Genomic DNA, 15,544 nt, shown 5'->3' on the forward strand with positions numbered 1-15,544 from the left:
CGACATGGTGGAAACAGAGTGGAAACAACCTGACGGCCACTTCCTCTTTAGATAGAAACACTGTTTCGGGTTGTTTAGCCTGGCGAGTTAGTGGTATTGTCAATGATTAGAAAGCTTTATGCAGCTCCTCGGAGCCAGCTCCGTTGAGGGTGCGAGGATATGGCAATAATTACCCGGCCATTGCAGAGCAGTATATATCAGAGTCAGGTAGGATTCCGCCCCAGCATGTAACATCACATCGAATCATAGAACTTTGGCATTATACCCCCGCCCAGGTTAGATCTGTACTGCCCGCCAACTCCGGGCACAGATGGTGCGGCGACCCGAGTTAGGAGATGGTGGACCGAGGCCGGCGGGAGAAGTGGAACATTGAATAACAAGGTCTCATTCCTCGAGGCTAATTCTCGGGGAGTAAATCCCACAATTAGTACGCGTACGTACTACTCTCAATTGGCATGTGCTCATTCTCACTGTTCTCACTCAAGCTCTAACAATCCTCCTGATGTGTCCGATAATAACCATTTCCAATCTATCCTCGTTCGGGATTTAGATTAATGTCTCCCGCGTAGCTTCCATCATGGCGTCCACAACATCCCTCGTTACGAGAGGCGGGACTGCATTCTCTCTCGGCCCCAAAAGCGGCGCTGTGTCATCAGAGCTCAGGATATCTCCACTGTCCGACAAGTAACACCAGCCATCATCTTCCTCCTCATCCGAACTGTCGGGTCGCCACCCTCCCTTTCTCCTAACAGGCTGTCGCTTGGACATGCTATCGGAATCCGAATCCGAGTTGTTTGGGTTTGGGCGACTGTGGGCAACCTCACCGTGCGACTCGGGGAAGTTGAACCTGGTGTCTACACTCGCGACATACCACGGTCCAAGGATCAGCCGGGCCTGGAGAGGAGTCTCCGCATCGTCGTAGTAGAGAGGCCTGGCATTCTGTGCCTTGCTGATGCTGTCCTCGTGGGGAGCCCGGTAGTCGACCTCACCCTTATCCACCCGGAGAAAGTGGTCTTCTGCCATTCCTGCGAGGCGGATGAGCTTTGACAGGCTTGGGAACCTGGTGAACATTGCCCCGGATGCTTGAATCTCCTTGACGACTTTGTCAAGACGATCCATCTCCCACACTACCGTTCCCAGGCGCCCCGCCCCTCTGATGACCTCGTCCACGTCGGCATCCCCCCCCGAATTCCGGTAGATCATCTCCCAGACATGCGCGCGCACGCTGGGGATATCCCACGACTTCACCGGCGTGCCTACGGCCGTCGTCCACTCATTCACCTCCTCCATCGTGGCCGCGTTCCCAAAGTCCCCGAGGTAGAAGTCCGGCATCTTGCCACCTGCCTCCCAGTGGACCCACACGTTGCCCGTGTTCAGGTCCCCGTGGATTACCCCCGCGCTGTGGCAGAACTCGAGTGACTCGAGAGCCTGGCGGGCGTAGCGGGCAATGGCCGCCATGGGGATGTCGTTACCGCTGGCCTTGATGAAGGCCCCCAGATCGCCTCCGTTGTAGAAGTCCCAGTACGAGACCCTCGTCCAGCTCAGAGGGCTGCCCGGCAGTCGCGTAACTCTGGGAATGTCAGCGTAGGCACGCAGCTTTGCGAGACGGGGCGTGATTCCGGGCATGCTCGGCGCTTTCTCGAGGAGGGACAAGGTTCTTACCTCGGTGTCGGGCTCCGTCACATCCTTGGACTCGAGTCTTCGATGTCTTACCTTTCGCACCATGATCTTGCGGGACTGGACATGCCAGACTTTTTGGGCGTGGCTGAAGCAGCCGTCACCCAGTCGGTCGACGAAGAGGTATGAATCCTCGCCTTCCTTGAAGAGGTGGGCGAATTTGAGAACACGGTCGTGTGTGCTCATCGTGTTCAGTCTTGGTCTGGTAAGTTGGAAGATCCGCTTCCCTGTTAAGAAAAGGCTGAAGTATTTGCAATCTTGGCGATGAGTGTCAGAGACGGTGATTGTTGGATGGGATTACAAAGATAGCCTTGGATTAGGGGCCGCCATGACATTATATACTCCCTATATACGACCATCTGTATTCCATCCGTTCCATCCGTTCCATTTTTACCCCTTTTAGTCTAGAAGAGAGACGTTATCGGGGACTCGAGGAGGAATAATTTCTTTATGTTAGGTGCGGAACAGAATAATGCCATTCTACGACAACGACCAAGGAGCCGATACAATGACATTATAAGAGTAAAGGTCCCTCACGTTTGGGTGAAGAGAAGTACAAAGCTGACCAAACAAAGATGTTGAGGCATACTTAGATTCGGACAACAAAGAACGACCTCAAAGCAAACATCAAGCTTAACTCGGAGCATTACCACGTTGAATTTTCGACTGATGTTGCTCGGATCCTTGTATCTGTACCAATCAAAGGCACTTCTTCGTCAGCCCGGGACCACCTTATCAAGGCAACTCGAAGAATTTGCGGTCTTCAATCTGGAGCCCCGACGCATCCCACACAAATTATGGACATGCTGAGCTATCGGGTCCCTCGTCGTATACCCGATTAATACAACGTATATTGCTAGGGATGCAGAGCTGACGTCCTGGTCGAACCCATGCGAACCATCTATTTGCAGATCCGATTTCTCCGTCACTACTCCAATCGCGGGCTGTTTGGTAGGTAGATGGGGGAAACTCTGGGGAGACTTTTCCAGGAAACCGCCAATCGCCAAGCCGAGAGCCGACGCCCATTCATCTGCCGTCCCGTTCCCAAATTCAGCCTTGGACGTCACCAGTAGACCCTGGCCATCCTTAATATTTAGCCAGAAGCTTCTTCCCGTGTCCGTCTGCAGGTACGGCTCACCCTCGCGACATGCCGTGGAATCCTTTCCTTGTCCGACGATGGGCCTCGTGCCGCTCCCGGAGGGGAGTGAGAGAGCGGGGGTGGGGGTGGGGGGCCAAAAAGAGAAGTTCAAATAATTGAAGTGCTGCCGCTTGCGGAGGGGCGCGGAAAGGGCAGGTCAGGTCCTGTATGAGGGCAGTTGAGAGAGATATCCCGCACCGTCAGCCCCTTACTAAAAGCAGACGCCTCCAAGGATGTACCGCCTGCTCCTCCCCTCAGCCTGCTCCCTCCTCCTGGGGGTGGCCCGAGGGATAAACTTCGCCTTCGAGTCGACGCAGCTCGAGACGAGCGACATCGCGGACTTTCCCGCCGTCGACTTCGGCAACAGGTCCCGGCCGCTCCACCACCATGAAGCTGAGTGCCGGGCTTTCCCCGGTAGTGATGACTGGCCCGACGAGCACGACTGGAACCGGCTCAACAAGACCATGGGGGGCGCGCTGCTCAAGCCGCTGCCTCTGGGCATGGCGTGCTACCCAGGGCCGCACTACGACGAGAAGACGTGCAGGTACCTGCTCAGCCCTTCTGCCTCGGTCTCACACTTCTACCTCGACGACCCCCTCACCGTCCTGACGCAGTGGACCGAGGGCGGCACGTGCATGGCCTCCCTCAAGCCCACGGGGAACTGCACCCAGGGTGGCTTCCCCGTCTACGTCGCCAACGTGACCACGGTCAAGCAGGTCCAGGCAGCTGTGAACTTCGCGAGGAACAAGAATATCAGGCTGGTCATCAAGTGCGTCACCCTCAAACACTGCCCTATTTTTGGGACCTGATACCTCCTCTCCCTCCTCTACCTCCCTTCCAAGTGCCTGACACATACCGCTCTTCAAACAGGAACACGGGCCACGACTTCGGCGGCAGGTCGGTTGGCGCAGGATCTCTCAGTGTGTGGACGCACCACCTGAAGGACTTTGAGTTCATCTCCAACTATACCAAGGGGCGGTACAAGGGGATGGCGGTCCGCTACGGGTCCGGCCTGGAGACGTGGGAGCTCTTCAACCACATGGCGGCCAACAACATCACCATGGTCGCCGCCGGCGTTGGCACAGTCGGGGCCAACGGGGGTTGGTTCGGCTACGGGGGCCACGGAAACCTCGTCTCGTACTACGGCCTGGGCTCGGACCAGGCCCTGTCCATCGAGGTTGTGACCGCCGACGGGAGGCTCGTGACTGCCGATCCGTACAACAATAGAGATCTGTTCTTTGCCCTTCGCGGTGGTGGCGGAAGTAAGTAACGGGGGAATCTGCCTGGTCTATGTTGCATGTGAAAACGCCGAAGCTGACAAAAGGGGTTGTGCGGTGAACAGGCACCTTCGGGATCATCACCTCGGTCGTCATGAAGGCATATCCTCCGGTAAACATCACCTCGACGTCCCTAAACTTCCAAGTGGCCGCTCCCAGGCCCGCGTTCAACCTGACCGGCTCCTGGAACGCCACCCTACCGAACGGGACCGTCGTCCCCATCACCCTCCCCCCGCGGCCCTTCGCCGGCTCCCTCGACAGCGCCGACACCTTCTGGAATGGCGTGAGCATCTACCTCCGGTTCAGCCGCAAGATCGTTGACGCGGGGGGCCTGAGCTTCAACTACGTGTACCCGCAGGGCAACAACACCTTCAGTTTCACCGCCTCGTCGACCTTCCCCAACAAGACCGCCGACGAGGTCGTCGCCCTCATGGCGCCCCTCTACGCCTCCCTCAACGCCGCCGGCATCCCCGCCACAAACCCGACCCGCCTGTCCCCTTCCCCCTTCGGCAGGCCGCGCGAGAAGCCCGGCGCCGCGCCCGGAAACGCGCGCTACCGCTCTCGCTTCTTCCCGCGCGGCCACTGGGACGACGACGAGCTGTGGAACAAGACCATGGCGTCCATCCGCGGGGCCGTCGAGGCGGGGTACAACTTCCACGGCAACTGCCAGGGGCCCAGCAAGGAGGTTGCGGGTTGGCCCGGCGCCGACTCGGCCGTCAACCCTGCGTGGCGGCGCGCGGCGATGCACGCCATGCTGATGACGACGCAGCCGACGGGGCTGACGGCCGCGGAGGCGACGGCGGAGGACGAGCGCATCAAGGAGTACATGGACGTGTGGCGCGAGCTGACGCCTGGGTCGGGGTCGTACATGAATGAGGGGGATCCCGGCGAGCCGGACTGGCAGGCGACGTACTTTGGGCACAACTACCCGCGGCTGCTGGACATCAAGCGGGATACGGATCCGTGGGGGGTGTTCTGGGCGCCTACGACGGTCGGGAGCGAGGACTGGGAGGTGCGTGTCGTGGATGGGTATCCGAACTCGCAGAACGGGAGGCTGTGTCGTGTCAAGGGCGAGGATGGGGATGATGACGAAGGTGACGATGACGATGATGATGATGGTGATGATGACGGCGACGATGACGGTGATGATGAAGATGACAACTAGACACCCACCACCTGCATGCCCTTCGATACTAGACAACAAGACGCTCCCCACCCTGAATGTCATAGAAAACACTCCCCTAAGCCTTCCTCTTGGGCACCCTCCTCATCAACACACACCTGTGAACCCCCTCGGGCGCGTGTCCAACCAGCGCCACCGCATTCCCGGCGCCCCAATTCTCGTCTTCCCTCCTGACGACCCCGTAGAGATCCGAGATGGGTAGGTCCTGCACATCCAGGTCCTCGAACCCGAACCGCCCGTACAGCGGATACCCCGCGGGCGTCGCCTCGAGCCACGTGTTGAGGCCCTCCCGGTCCGCCATCTCGATGCCCCACTGCACGAGAGCCGAGCCGGCCCCGAGGCGGGTGCGTGTGGGTTTGCAGGCGAGGATTGCAAGTTCTGGGATTGCAGTCAGTCAGCCAAGTCGGGTCAGGTCAGGCAAGTCTAATTTTCTGCTGGGAAGACTCACCCAGCGCAGCATCCCCCTTCACCCACGCCTTCCTCATCCTGCGCATCCCACCGATGAACCGATCAAACACCTCGAGATCCACCCCCTCACCCAGCATCTCCGTCGTCAGGGGCGGATCAGCGCTCCACTCCTCCTCAGGCCTACCCCCGGACTCAACAACCCACTTGGAAAAAGCCACAATCTCCGCATCCCGCTCATCCCCCTCCCCCTCCTCCTCCCCCTCCTCCCCCTCCTCAGCCACCAACTCCGCAACCACAAGGATAGTCCTCTTCCCCGCCGCCGCCGCCGTCGTCGTCCCCGTCCCCGCCCCATCCTTTTCGGCACCCGCATCTCCACCCGCACCCGGGGGCGCGAGCCCAGCGGCGAACTTTGCCCTCGCGTCGGCCGACTCGCCGCCGGGGTACATGAGGCGCGACATGACGTTTGGGCCGAAGGCGGCGAAGTGGATGTCCACGGCGGCGGCGACGTCGGCCGCGGTGGTGGCCTCGCGGATGCGGATGCGGGTGCGGGTGCGGGTGCGGCAGGGCCGGGTGCTGGTGGTGCTGCCGTAGGCCATTCTGTTGCTGCTGCTGGTTGGGGTGGGTTGTGTGATTCTACTGGTGGTGGTGGTGGTGGTGATGTTGATCCGCGCACACAGTTGTGGTGGCTTGGGGCTGCTTTATGGGTTCTCATCCACAGCCCCCCCCGCATCCGATGGGACGGCATTGCTGACGATGTGGGGTGGGGCGGGCCATTCGCCGGCGGACTCATTCGGCGTCGAATTCTGCTAGTTTTGCCGCCGGAGATAAGGCGTGCTTATTTGGCTATTTTTGCCCCTAAAAAAATGGAGCGGAGTCGAGGCCCGATCTACTAGTACGAGCTTCCCAAACGGGGAAGTCTAGATGCAGTTTCTCGCTCCTTGTTCCCCGTCCTTTGACAACCAATCCAATGAAATCATCCGGAGGATATCCGCAAGAAGGCAACCCCACCCCTCCCGAGTCACCGATCATCAAAGACCAACCAAAACCGGCCCCAGATCAATTCAATTCTCCTCTGCCGGCGCCGGGTACCTCTCCCTCCAACTCCGCCCCCACACCTGCGCAACGACGACCGCCATCGCCGCCGCCGCAATAACCGCCGCCTGGCCCCCGAACGCGGCCCCGGCCCCGGCACTCCGCACCCACGCGCCCTGGAAGTAGACGACCGAGAACCCGCCGACGACGCGCCAGCAGTTGATCCACGCCGACGCCGACGCCGCGTGGCGCGGGAGGCAGTCGAGCGCGTACGCCGACACGGCCGTCGTGCAGGAGAGGGTGCCGAAGCACACCATCGCCCACCCGAACGCCAGCCCGGCCCAGTGCAGGCGGTGCTGCATCGTCGCGCCGAAGAGCACCAAGCCCGCCACCGCCGCCGCCACACCGGGGTATACGGCCGTCAGGCGGCTCTCGGGGCCGAAGCGGGGCATGTGCCGGGCTGCGAGCGCGTCGTTGAACCAGTGGCCCCACAGCTCGGCCGCGAGGGTGCCGAGCATGGGCGCCCAGTAGAACATCGAGAGGCCGACGTAGCTGAAGCCGTAGCCGCCTTCGTCGGTAGCGGGGAGCACGAACTGCGGCATGGTCGTGACCAACCCGATGGTCCACATTGTCATGGGGGTGATGAACAGCGCCGTCGGGAGGAGCAGGTAGGGCCGCCCGAGCAGCGAGCACTGGTGCCGGAACACGGTCCACAGGCCCGGCCGCGCGGCCCGGTTGCGGTACCCCTCCACCCCGAGCAGCAGCGCCACCCGCCGGCCCGGCGACACTGGTTGGGGCCGCCCGCACACCTTGAGCCCCGCGCGCAGCAGGTCGTGGCCGTCGCGGTCGAAGAGGGTCTCGTCGCCGAGGAACGCCACCATGGCGACGCTGAGGCCGTAGAAGCCCGCCAGCACGGCGAAGTTGTCACGCCAGTCCAGCCGCAGGAGAAGCAGGCTGGAGATGAAGGGCCCCAGGTACGGCCCTATCAGGAACGAGGCCGCCCAGATGTTGATCTTGCGAGTCCGCTCTTGGAAGAAGAACATGTCGTGCACCACCGAGAGCCCGATCACCTGCGGCGCCGCCCCGAAGAACCCCTGCAGCGTCCGCATCGCCGTGAAGCTCGTGTAGCTGCGCGCGTGTATGGCCCCGATCGTGCAGACGAGGCAGAGGAGTTGCGACCAGAAGAGGACGGGGAGCCTGTCAGGAGGGGGTGGTGGGTTAGATGAGAATACAAAACTGTGAAATGGTCTGTACTATATTTTTCTTTCCTGGAGGTGGGGGGTTGCATCTTACCTCCCGTAACGTTGGCACAGAGGAACCGCCAGGATCCCCCCCGTCCCTTGCATGAAGATTCCCGGGCTCACGGACTGGGCCACTTCCTCGACCGCCATGTTCCTAGGTGCGGAGGAAGAGGAATTAGAACGGACTCAGGTCGAGAAACGGGGACGGCAAAGAAACGGACTCACCACTCGGACGCTTGTAGCTGGAAGACAGTCGTCCCCCATGTCAGAGTCCAGTCGCTGAGGAGGGATCCCGGGATCAGCGCGAACAGGACGGCATGCTTCTTGCGCCACGACCAGTTGAGCGGATCCTCGGGCCTGACGGACGGCTGCGGGTCGAGCGGAGGGCCGGTCAAGTCTCCGTGGTGGAAAGAGAAGGACGAGCCGCTGCCGTTGTCCGCCCCGGTGGACGTGTTGGCACCCGACCTGCTGAAAAGGGGGCTATTGTTCCATATTCTCGACGGGGAGGGGCTATGCCACATCCTCGAGGGGGACAGCGGCTCGAGGCCCATGTCGAACTGGGCCTTTGCCAGGGCGCGGGATTCGACGTCGGCATGCTCCCGGACTGCTCGAGCATACGCGTTCGACATGGCTGCTGCTGCTCTCTGGGGAGCATTCGGCGCGGCAACGGACGTTTTCTTCTTCGTTTCTTTAATTTTCCTTTTCCCTCAAGGCCAAGGGTTGATAGGGTTAAGAATCGGCGTTCCAGGGCCCAGGAGGCGGCAACCCCTCCCCTGCTAATCAAGGGTGAAACCATGGGCTGAGCTAACGGACATCCGATTAATCGAACTCCCAAGGCGTCAGAGGACACGCCATTGCGAGAGGTGCAGGAAGCTGGCAGGTCAAGGCATGCTTTCAGTCCAATGGGATTCCCGGGCTTCGACCTGCAGCTGTTCCGTGTGGAGGGTAATAAGTATTTATATACGGCCTGGGTGTCGCTCAAACCACGGCCAGGGCAAGGTACGAAACCTTAAGCCAAAGTTACTTTTCTCGGTCAACCGCCACATTCCCACGCAGGCCTTAGGGCAGGGCAGCTGCAGATCCGAGAGTGAGCTTGTGCTGTGCTCTTAGGAATCCTTGAGCAAGTCCAGTGCTCCTTTAAGCCGCCCATGGGTCTCTCGGCATGACTCTTCGAAGGCATCTGCTGTTCCATAAGAATGGTAATCTCTTCGATATTCTGATCTCAACTACTCACGGTCGGGGGTTCGTTCCATCCAACGTGATGCAGCCCGTGACTCCACACTTGTATCGCCAGTGTTCTGGCGGGGGAACTCCTGTTCAATAACAAGACGAGGATACGGTACAGTCTCTTCCAAACGTGCTGATGCTGAGTCACCTAACTCTAGTGCTCCTAGGGGACATCACTATTTACATACCATGCGTGAAATGTCGGGAAGTATGATGGCACTTCAATGGGACTTTCTCTGGGTCGCCCGTGAGCGACGTTCCTATCTGCTGGCAGATGGCTGATTTCATGGCAAATCCCATATCCTTGGCCATGATAAGGTATACCTCGTGAGGATTGCCAATCGTAATATCGACTTTACGTGTTGTAATTAAGGGATCCACTCCCGTCGATGGAAGTGTACGTCGCCTTTACCTCGTGGTATGCCCTGTGGGAGTAGGAAGATCCAGGAAATGCTGCGGATAATGTCCGGGTTGAGGTCATGACAGGCCTCGTTAGATACCGAGAAGCCATTGCTCGGGTTGTCGGAAGAGCGGTTGGTTTATGGAGAGATAGAGAGAGAGAAAGTCGGCGAAACGCGACTGCAGATGTGATGGGCTGAGTTAAAACTCCAGTCCCGCAATTCTCTCCCCACGTGATGACGACCTGGTCCAGGCGATGGGTGGCTGGCACCATCAGGACTTTTTACGCCGCTCCTTCCGCACGACGGTCCGGGAGCAAGGAGTCGATACGACCCAGCTAAGAGCTACCTAACTCGGGCTACAGCAGCTCATCTCAGGAGTGCATGGGGCGGTTTAGCCGAAGGTCGATATTATCTTGTAACTACCCTATAACGTTTTTCAAGGCTTGTACAAATCTTAGCCGACAACAGTTAGCTGCTGATTGAGACTCTGGATCTTGCTTCGATGTTACCGAGTTGCCTCGATTATCAAAAAGCACCTCAAGGATCCGTTGCTACCCTGTTGTCTACGTCCGACTGCTTTTTCAACCTTCCCTTCGTCCCAGTCACCTTTGCATTTTCAGCCTGCAGCCGACTATTGGCCGACGAAACCCATTCGTCATCCAGATAATCCCCGCGGACTGTTTCTCGGTATTAGCCAGGAAGGAAGATAACCGCACGGGTGATCCCCAGAGAGAGAGAGAGAGAAGGGGGATGTGTCTGGGACCTACCTCTGTGTCCATAGTTCATGACAATATCATTCGGCTCGTACGTCTTGGACGAGTCGTGCCCCTTGCAGGTTTTGCAGCTGTTGTAGTGCTCCAGCGCGAGCTCCGCCCGGAACGGGTGCGAGGTGAAGGTATGGGGCCTGGCGTACGGCCCGAGGTCGCATCGGAGCACGAACCATCCTGGCCCGAACGGGGGGTACTGGAAGATGTACTCGATCCCTTCCACCTCCCACGCGTCCACCCAGCCGTTCTTGGTCTTGGTCTGGGGCTGTGCCTGGATCTGGGCCTGGGCCTGGACCGCCTCGGCTGTCGCTGTCGCTGTCGCTGTTGCTGTCGCTGTCGCCGTCTTGGCCTTCTTCGGGGTCCGTTCCACGTGGTGATTTAGCGGTCGAGAACGCTTAGCCTGATGAATTGAGGTGGGTTAGCAGCTCGGTCAATCAGATACACGGGTGCGGGTTAATCCTGCTCACAAAATGTGCCTTGGGGCTTTCAGGAGATTTTGGCAGGACCGCAGGCCGGCGTTCGACAGCAGGAGCCGGGGTCGGGGAATGGAGAACGAGGTCTGCCGGCTTAGCATTGGGTGTCCCAGCGTTGGATGCCCCAGCCTTGGTTACCCCCGCCTTTAGGGTGGGCGTTGGCGTTGGCGTTCTAGGCTTCAAGTTGGCCACAAGCGTGGTGCCGGGAGAGGTCAGAGGCGTGGGGTACTCTTTCGGATCCTCGCCGTTCCGTATCATTTCCACCATGGCCTTGTACGTAGGCGGTACCACTTTGTCGAGGACGCCAGAACGGATGACTTCCTGGGCACGCTCCTCGCCCTCGGTGTGGCGTAGAGTCGCGAGGATGACCTCCCTTCTGGCCTCGAGGGATGCCATCTGCTTTTGGATGGTCTTCCATGCCTCCTTGATGACCAGCTCACGCGATTCGCATTCCCGCTGCAGCTGGGCGCTTAAGCTGTCCTTCAGGTGCTGTAGAACCTGAGACTTGAGGTCTGCAGCGAGCTGCTTATCGAACCCACAATCTGGTCTGCTCATGTTGGAGGCCGTATGGGAGGAGGCCGTGGGGTAGAAAGACGATGGACATTTGCATGTTTGAACTTTTGAAGAAAGAAGCCGGCTGCTCGAGGAGAAACGCCCTTTTACTTCTGGCTGGGAACGTTTGGTTGGTCAGTGGCCAAGGCTGGCTGCCTCCAACCGACCAGGCATTGGCATGACGCTTTTCCCAGCCACTGCCACTAAGTATGCGTAGCGGCGGTAGCTTGCATCTGTTGGTACAGGGTTATTTCACAGCGCCAAACAGGCGAACCAACAGGTCGTAAACCCGGAAACGGTGGTTTCTCGAAACATCAGTAAGGCAGGCCAATCAATGGTGGCTGCCACACACCACCCCACCTGTTTCCATCATGCTCCCCCCACTGCGGCTGGATTTTCTCCTGCATACTTCGCTATCTGCCTCGTGAGGATGCCTTAAAAGAATAATGGCGTAGCATACCTATATGTAGATGCGGGAGGGTGCAGGACAACCCAATAATTTGATTCGCTTGTGTCTTGTGGTGAGTTGCCACAATTAGCTGAGAGCATGAACCCAAGTCTGTTAATCCTAGTCAAACTGCATTAGAATCAACTGCTCTTGCTTGTCCTAATGATACAAGAGGATCCATCTCTTCTCGTGGGCCTGCCACTCTCATCATATTTTAGATCACTGTCAGGCCTAGTTGCCTTGTGACTGTATTGGTAGATCTGGGGCAACTTACTCTTAACTGGCTTGGTTAAATACTAAGAAAGAATTGGAGTCTGTTGGCAATCAAAGACACAGCATATTCAAGAAAGAGAACACAAATACATGAACAAGTCAGAACCAGAGGTCCCAGCTGTCCAATTTTTATATCAATATTCAAATGTGACAAGTCGAATCGTCTGCTCGTAGCTGATACATGTCATTTGATCAACCAGCCGTGATTCATATCTTGCACAATACACCATATGTCTTCTTTTCTGCCACTATGTAGTCAAAAGTGATTGATCATTGGTCTAGATCATGGCCTTGCTGAACATAGGCGGTGTAGCTCTCAAATTAGGAAAAGCAGGCGGAGCGCTGAGCAAGAGGAGCCCGGCCTTTGAGAGAGAAAGGATACCTGATACCCGACTCTTGCTTGTCATACAGATCCATTACATACTCACAATAAACTGCCTTGGCCTGGCAAGAAGGTAATTCATCTTCAAGGCGCTATTCAAATGCATCTTAATCACCTGATCTACATCCCTCTCTCTGAGCCCACGCCTTGGAACCCCGGCTACACAATCAAGCACCCCTCCCCACTCGACCTCAGCACCGCCAACCAGTTCCACCGCGCCCTCTCCCCCGGCGGGAGCGCGTCCCTGGCCGCCCAGACCCGCTGCAGCGTCTCCGCCGCCGTGTACACGTAGCCCCACGGACAGACCCACGGCGACGACGCCAGCCACAACGAGCTGATGCAGCCGAGGCACCACTCACGCCGGCCCGGGTCGTCCGTCTGCCCGCCCGCCACAAACGCCGGCCACACCGCCCCCTTGAAGAGCTCGTGCTCCGCCGGGATCGACGACAGGTGGTACAGGATCTCGTCCACCAGCTGCCCGGCCTGCTCGTCAACAGCAGCAGCGCCCGGCCCGCCACCGCCCCGCACAGCCGAGGGCACGCAGAGCCGCACGTACAGGCACGCGGCAGCCCTATGCGCCGACGCGAGCTTCACCCGTGTCTCACGGTCGTCGTCGGCCGACAGCTCCGCGATGCTCCCAACCCAGGCGCGGACATCCATCGCGCGAGCCCGCGAGAGGAGCGTGGAGGCAGTGGCCGCGATGGCGGCGCGGCGGTCGTCCGCCCCCTCGCCGCCGCCGAGCGTCCCGTCAATCATGTCGGGGCTCGCCATCCTGCTGGCCTCGGCGACGATCTGCAGTATGCCCGGCGGGCAGCAGTGGTAGCTGTGGGCCTGGGCGCGCCGCAGGACGGCCGGCACGTCGATGCCGTCGTAGACGCGGGCGGCGGCCTCGTCGGGGGCGCCCAGCGCCGAGCCGAGGATGTGGTAGGTCAGGCAGTCGGCGACGACCATGTCGCCGAGGCGCATCGTGGTGGCGTTCAGCGACTTTGCGCGGTTCGCGGGTCTCGGGTCGCCCTGCAGCGAGCGGATCAGCGACCCTGCCGCCTCGAGGTGCACCTTCCAGCCGCCCCTTCCGGAGTCGATGAGGTCGAAGTTGACGAAGAACACCACGGCGGCCAGGATCGCGGGCCGGTTGGATTCGTCGATGTTGTCCAGGGCGAGCTTCAGGAGCTTGATGGCTTGCGCCCTGGCTGAGAGGGCGTCCACTAGCTCGTGTCCCACCGGCACGCCCTGAGATCGCCGCCGGGCGACCAAATGGATTGCTGCGGTGGCGACGACGATTTCCTTCAGGTAGGCATACTGGTCCATCAGCGGGACCATGAAGCGAAATGGGTTGCGATCATGCTGGTCGAAAGAGACCAAGTCTCTACAGACTGTTTCGGTATCTGAAATTAATGGTTAGCCAGACTTGCAGGAACGTAAGATTGAAGGGGCCAGACAACATACAGTGACGAATGTAATACCGAGAGCTGGAGTCAAGGTCCTGCAACAGCGGATCTATGAGGGGGAAGAAGATATCAGGGTGCTGCTTTCCAGCTTGGAGGCGAGGAGGTTCATGCTGGCCAGGAGCATCCCCGAAGGTAGACAGGCCAGCCATCCTGCCCCGGCTGGCGACAGCATTGGTCCATCTGAATAGATTGCCATATCCGAGGCACTCTTCTCCATTGCTGGTGCATTTCCGACAGACGGGTTGTGACCGGTCGCAACGTCGTCTGCGGCGGCGACAATTGTGACAGGCTTTCTGGCCTCCGCTTTCCAGTGACGCAGAAACGAGGGAGAAGGGACCGTCCGGCATGGATCAGTGAGAATTACCTGAAGGGCTGCGTGCAGGTCATACTCGAAGGTGGTTTGCAAAACATTCATGGTTCCGCTGACGTAGCAAATCGCGACTCCGACAATGCCGAAGCTCGGGGGAAGGAGTGCCTAAAAACGCACGGACCCCGCCTTCCCCGGCGCGCACTGTAATCCGCGCAAACCTCCGTCGCTCCGTGCACCGAAATTCCTTGCGATAATTAAACCTAAGCTTTACTTCAGTCCTTCAGCGGGTAGTGATGTTGTGGAAGCAACCTTCATTGCCGACCCCTTGTTCCTTGCGATTATCCTTCAGGGCGGCCTGAAGCAGGCTGCCATCACCTATCCCGACGCGGCCCACGGTAAAGAAATCTACAATTTCTTCGGCAACCGCGTTCTCGAGCACACCACCTTGACAGGCGCAATCCTCGCCATCAAAGTCAAGCCGCCAACCGCCTTGGACCGCTCCGAGGCCGACATGATGCAGTACGCCGCAACAAACCATGTTCTGGCCCCGAACGTGCGCGGCGTCTACGACATCGTCACCACCAAGCCCATCGCGCGGGTGCTGGTCAGCGAGGGGGTGCGCCCGGCGTGCCCCTCGCCGACATCTGGACGGACCTCACCGACGCCGAGAAGTCCGGCCTCAAAGACCAGCTCCGCGCCCAGCCCGCTCGCATGCGCGCCTGCACGCAGCCCTTCATCGGGCGCGTCGGGCGCCAACACGTGCGCAACGTCTACGACCGCATCCCCCAGACGTACTGCGGGCCGTTTGCCGACGAGAAGGCGTTCGACAAGTGGCGTCTGGCCCGTCTCGCCGGTGGCCCGTTTAATGGCAGCGGGTGCTGGAGCGGGAGCGAAGGGACTCTCCTGGCGCGTTCGTCTTGACTCATGGCGATCTGACGCCGCGGAATTTCCTCGTGCAGGGCGGCGTCATCACCGGAATTGTGGACTGGGAAAGGAGCGGCTTCTTTCCCGAGTACGCCGAGTATGCGTTCGCCATGGCGCTATGCCATGGGCATGAGAAATGGTGGGTTCCGGTGTTGAAGGATGTGTTGCAGCCTTGCTCGGAGCAGAGACTCGAGTTCACGTGTTTGGTTGAGAAGAGAGGGTTCTGATACAACGGGGTTCCGAATGCCCACTCGACACTCGCCATCTAGGGACGACCGTCTCCCCTCGCCGAGTTCCTCCGTTAAGGGCGTCCTTCCACTTATTCCATTCGCAAGGGGGACATCCGTCTCATGATTACGGGCAGAGGTAAGATTGGCTAGAAT

At 59.2% G+C, this 15,544-nt stretch overlaps 6 protein-coding genes across 6 annotated transcripts; 2 read left to right on the plus strand and 4 right to left on the minus strand.

The window, feature by feature from the left end:
* Positions 1-546: 546 nt before the first annotated feature.
* Positions 547-1,863, minus strand: QBC33DRAFT_573189 (kinase-like domain-containing protein; the record flags this gene model as incomplete). The annotated part of the gene is made up of 1 exon (XM_060430694.1): positions 547-1,863. The coding sequence occupies one exon, from the start codon at positions 1,861-1,863 to the stop codon at positions 547-549; it is 1,317 nt and encodes a 438-aa protein (XP_060279958.1).
* Positions 1,864-3,048: 1,185 nt separating this feature from the next.
* On the plus strand, positions 3,049-6,274 carry QBC33DRAFT_597115 (uncharacterized protein; the record flags this gene model as incomplete). Its single annotated transcript, XM_060431909.1, has 4 exons — positions 3,049-3,584; positions 3,686-4,077; positions 4,158-5,153; positions 5,961-6,274. 4 exons carry the CDS (start codon positions 3,049-3,051, stop codon positions 6,272-6,274), a joined length of 2,238 nt encoding a protein of 745 aa, XP_060279959.1.
* Positions 6,275-6,744: 470 nt separating this feature from the next.
* QBC33DRAFT_458800 (MFS general substrate transporter) lies at positions 6,745-8,477 on the minus strand (the record flags this gene model as incomplete). Its single annotated transcript, XM_060424903.1, has 3 exons — positions 6,745-7,912; positions 8,009-8,110; positions 8,182-8,477. 3 exons carry the CDS (start codon positions 8,475-8,477, stop codon positions 6,745-6,747), a joined length of 1,566 nt encoding a protein of 521 aa, XP_060279960.1.
* A 1,391-nt stretch (positions 8,478-9,868) lies between these two features.
* On the minus strand, positions 9,869-11,826 carry QBC33DRAFT_549108 (uncharacterized protein). Its single transcript, XM_060428937.1, has 3 exons — positions 10,819-11,826; positions 10,352-10,751; positions 9,869-10,261 (listed from the first exon to the last, which is right to left on the minus strand). The coding sequence occupies exons 1-3, from the start codon at positions 11,377-11,379 to the stop codon at positions 10,122-10,124; spliced, it is 1,101 nt and encodes a 366-aa protein (XP_060279961.1). The 5' UTR covers positions 11,380-11,826; the 3' UTR covers positions 9,869-10,121.
* A 526-nt stretch (positions 11,827-12,352) lies between these two features.
* On the minus strand, positions 12,353-14,448 carry QBC33DRAFT_549110 (fungal-specific transcription factor domain-containing protein). The gene is made up of 2 exons (XM_060428938.1): positions 13,926-14,448; positions 12,353-13,864 (listed from the first exon to the last, which is right to left on the minus strand). The coding sequence occupies exons 1-2, from the start codon at positions 14,272-14,274 to the stop codon at positions 12,639-12,641; spliced, it is 1,575 nt and encodes a 524-aa protein (XP_060279962.1). The 5' UTR covers positions 14,275-14,448; the 3' UTR covers positions 12,353-12,638.
* QBC33DRAFT_580912 (uncharacterized protein) lies at positions 14,377-15,388 on the plus strand (the record flags this gene model as incomplete). The annotated part of the gene is made up of 4 exons (XM_060431230.1): positions 14,377-14,398; positions 14,522-14,853; positions 14,907-15,005; positions 15,110-15,388. The coding sequence occupies 4 exons, from the start codon at positions 14,377-14,379 to the stop codon at positions 15,386-15,388; spliced, it is 732 nt and encodes a 243-aa protein (XP_060279963.1).
* Positions 15,389-15,544: the final 156 nt, after the last annotated feature.

The sequence above is a fragment of the Phialemonium atrogriseum genome, assembly GCF_030411735.1.
Source record: "Phialemonium atrogriseum strain 8032-3 unplaced genomic scaffold QBC33scaffold_29, whole genome shotgun sequence".
In the NCBI taxonomy this organism is placed as follows: domain Eukaryota; kingdom Fungi; phylum Ascomycota; class Sordariomycetes; order Cephalothecales; family Cephalothecaceae; genus Phialemonium; species Phialemonium atrogriseum.

Excerpts from the sequence above, each read along its gene's own strand:
- QBC33DRAFT_549108 (XM_060428937.1), bottom strand. The coding sequence starts at position 11,379 with ATGAGCAGACCAGATTGTGGGTTCGATAAGCAGCTCGCTGCAGACCTC. Across the intron at positions 10,752-10,818 it reads AAAGCCCCAAGGCACATTTT|GCTAAGCGTTCTCGACCGCT; the intron begins GTGAGCAGGATT and ends TCAATTCATCAG. Across the intron at positions 10,262-10,351 it reads CATGAACTATGGACACAGAG|TCCGCGGGGATTATCTGGAT; the intron begins GTAGGTCCCAGA and ends ACCGAGAAACAG.
- QBC33DRAFT_549110 (XM_060428938.1), bottom strand. The coding sequence starts at position 14,274 with ATGCCGGACGGTCCCTTCTCCCTCGTTTCTGCGTCACTGGAAAGCGGA. Across the intron at positions 13,865-13,925 it reads TCGGTATTACATTCGTCACT|ATACCGAAACAGTCTGTAGA; the intron begins GTATGTTGTCTG and ends CATTAATTTCAG.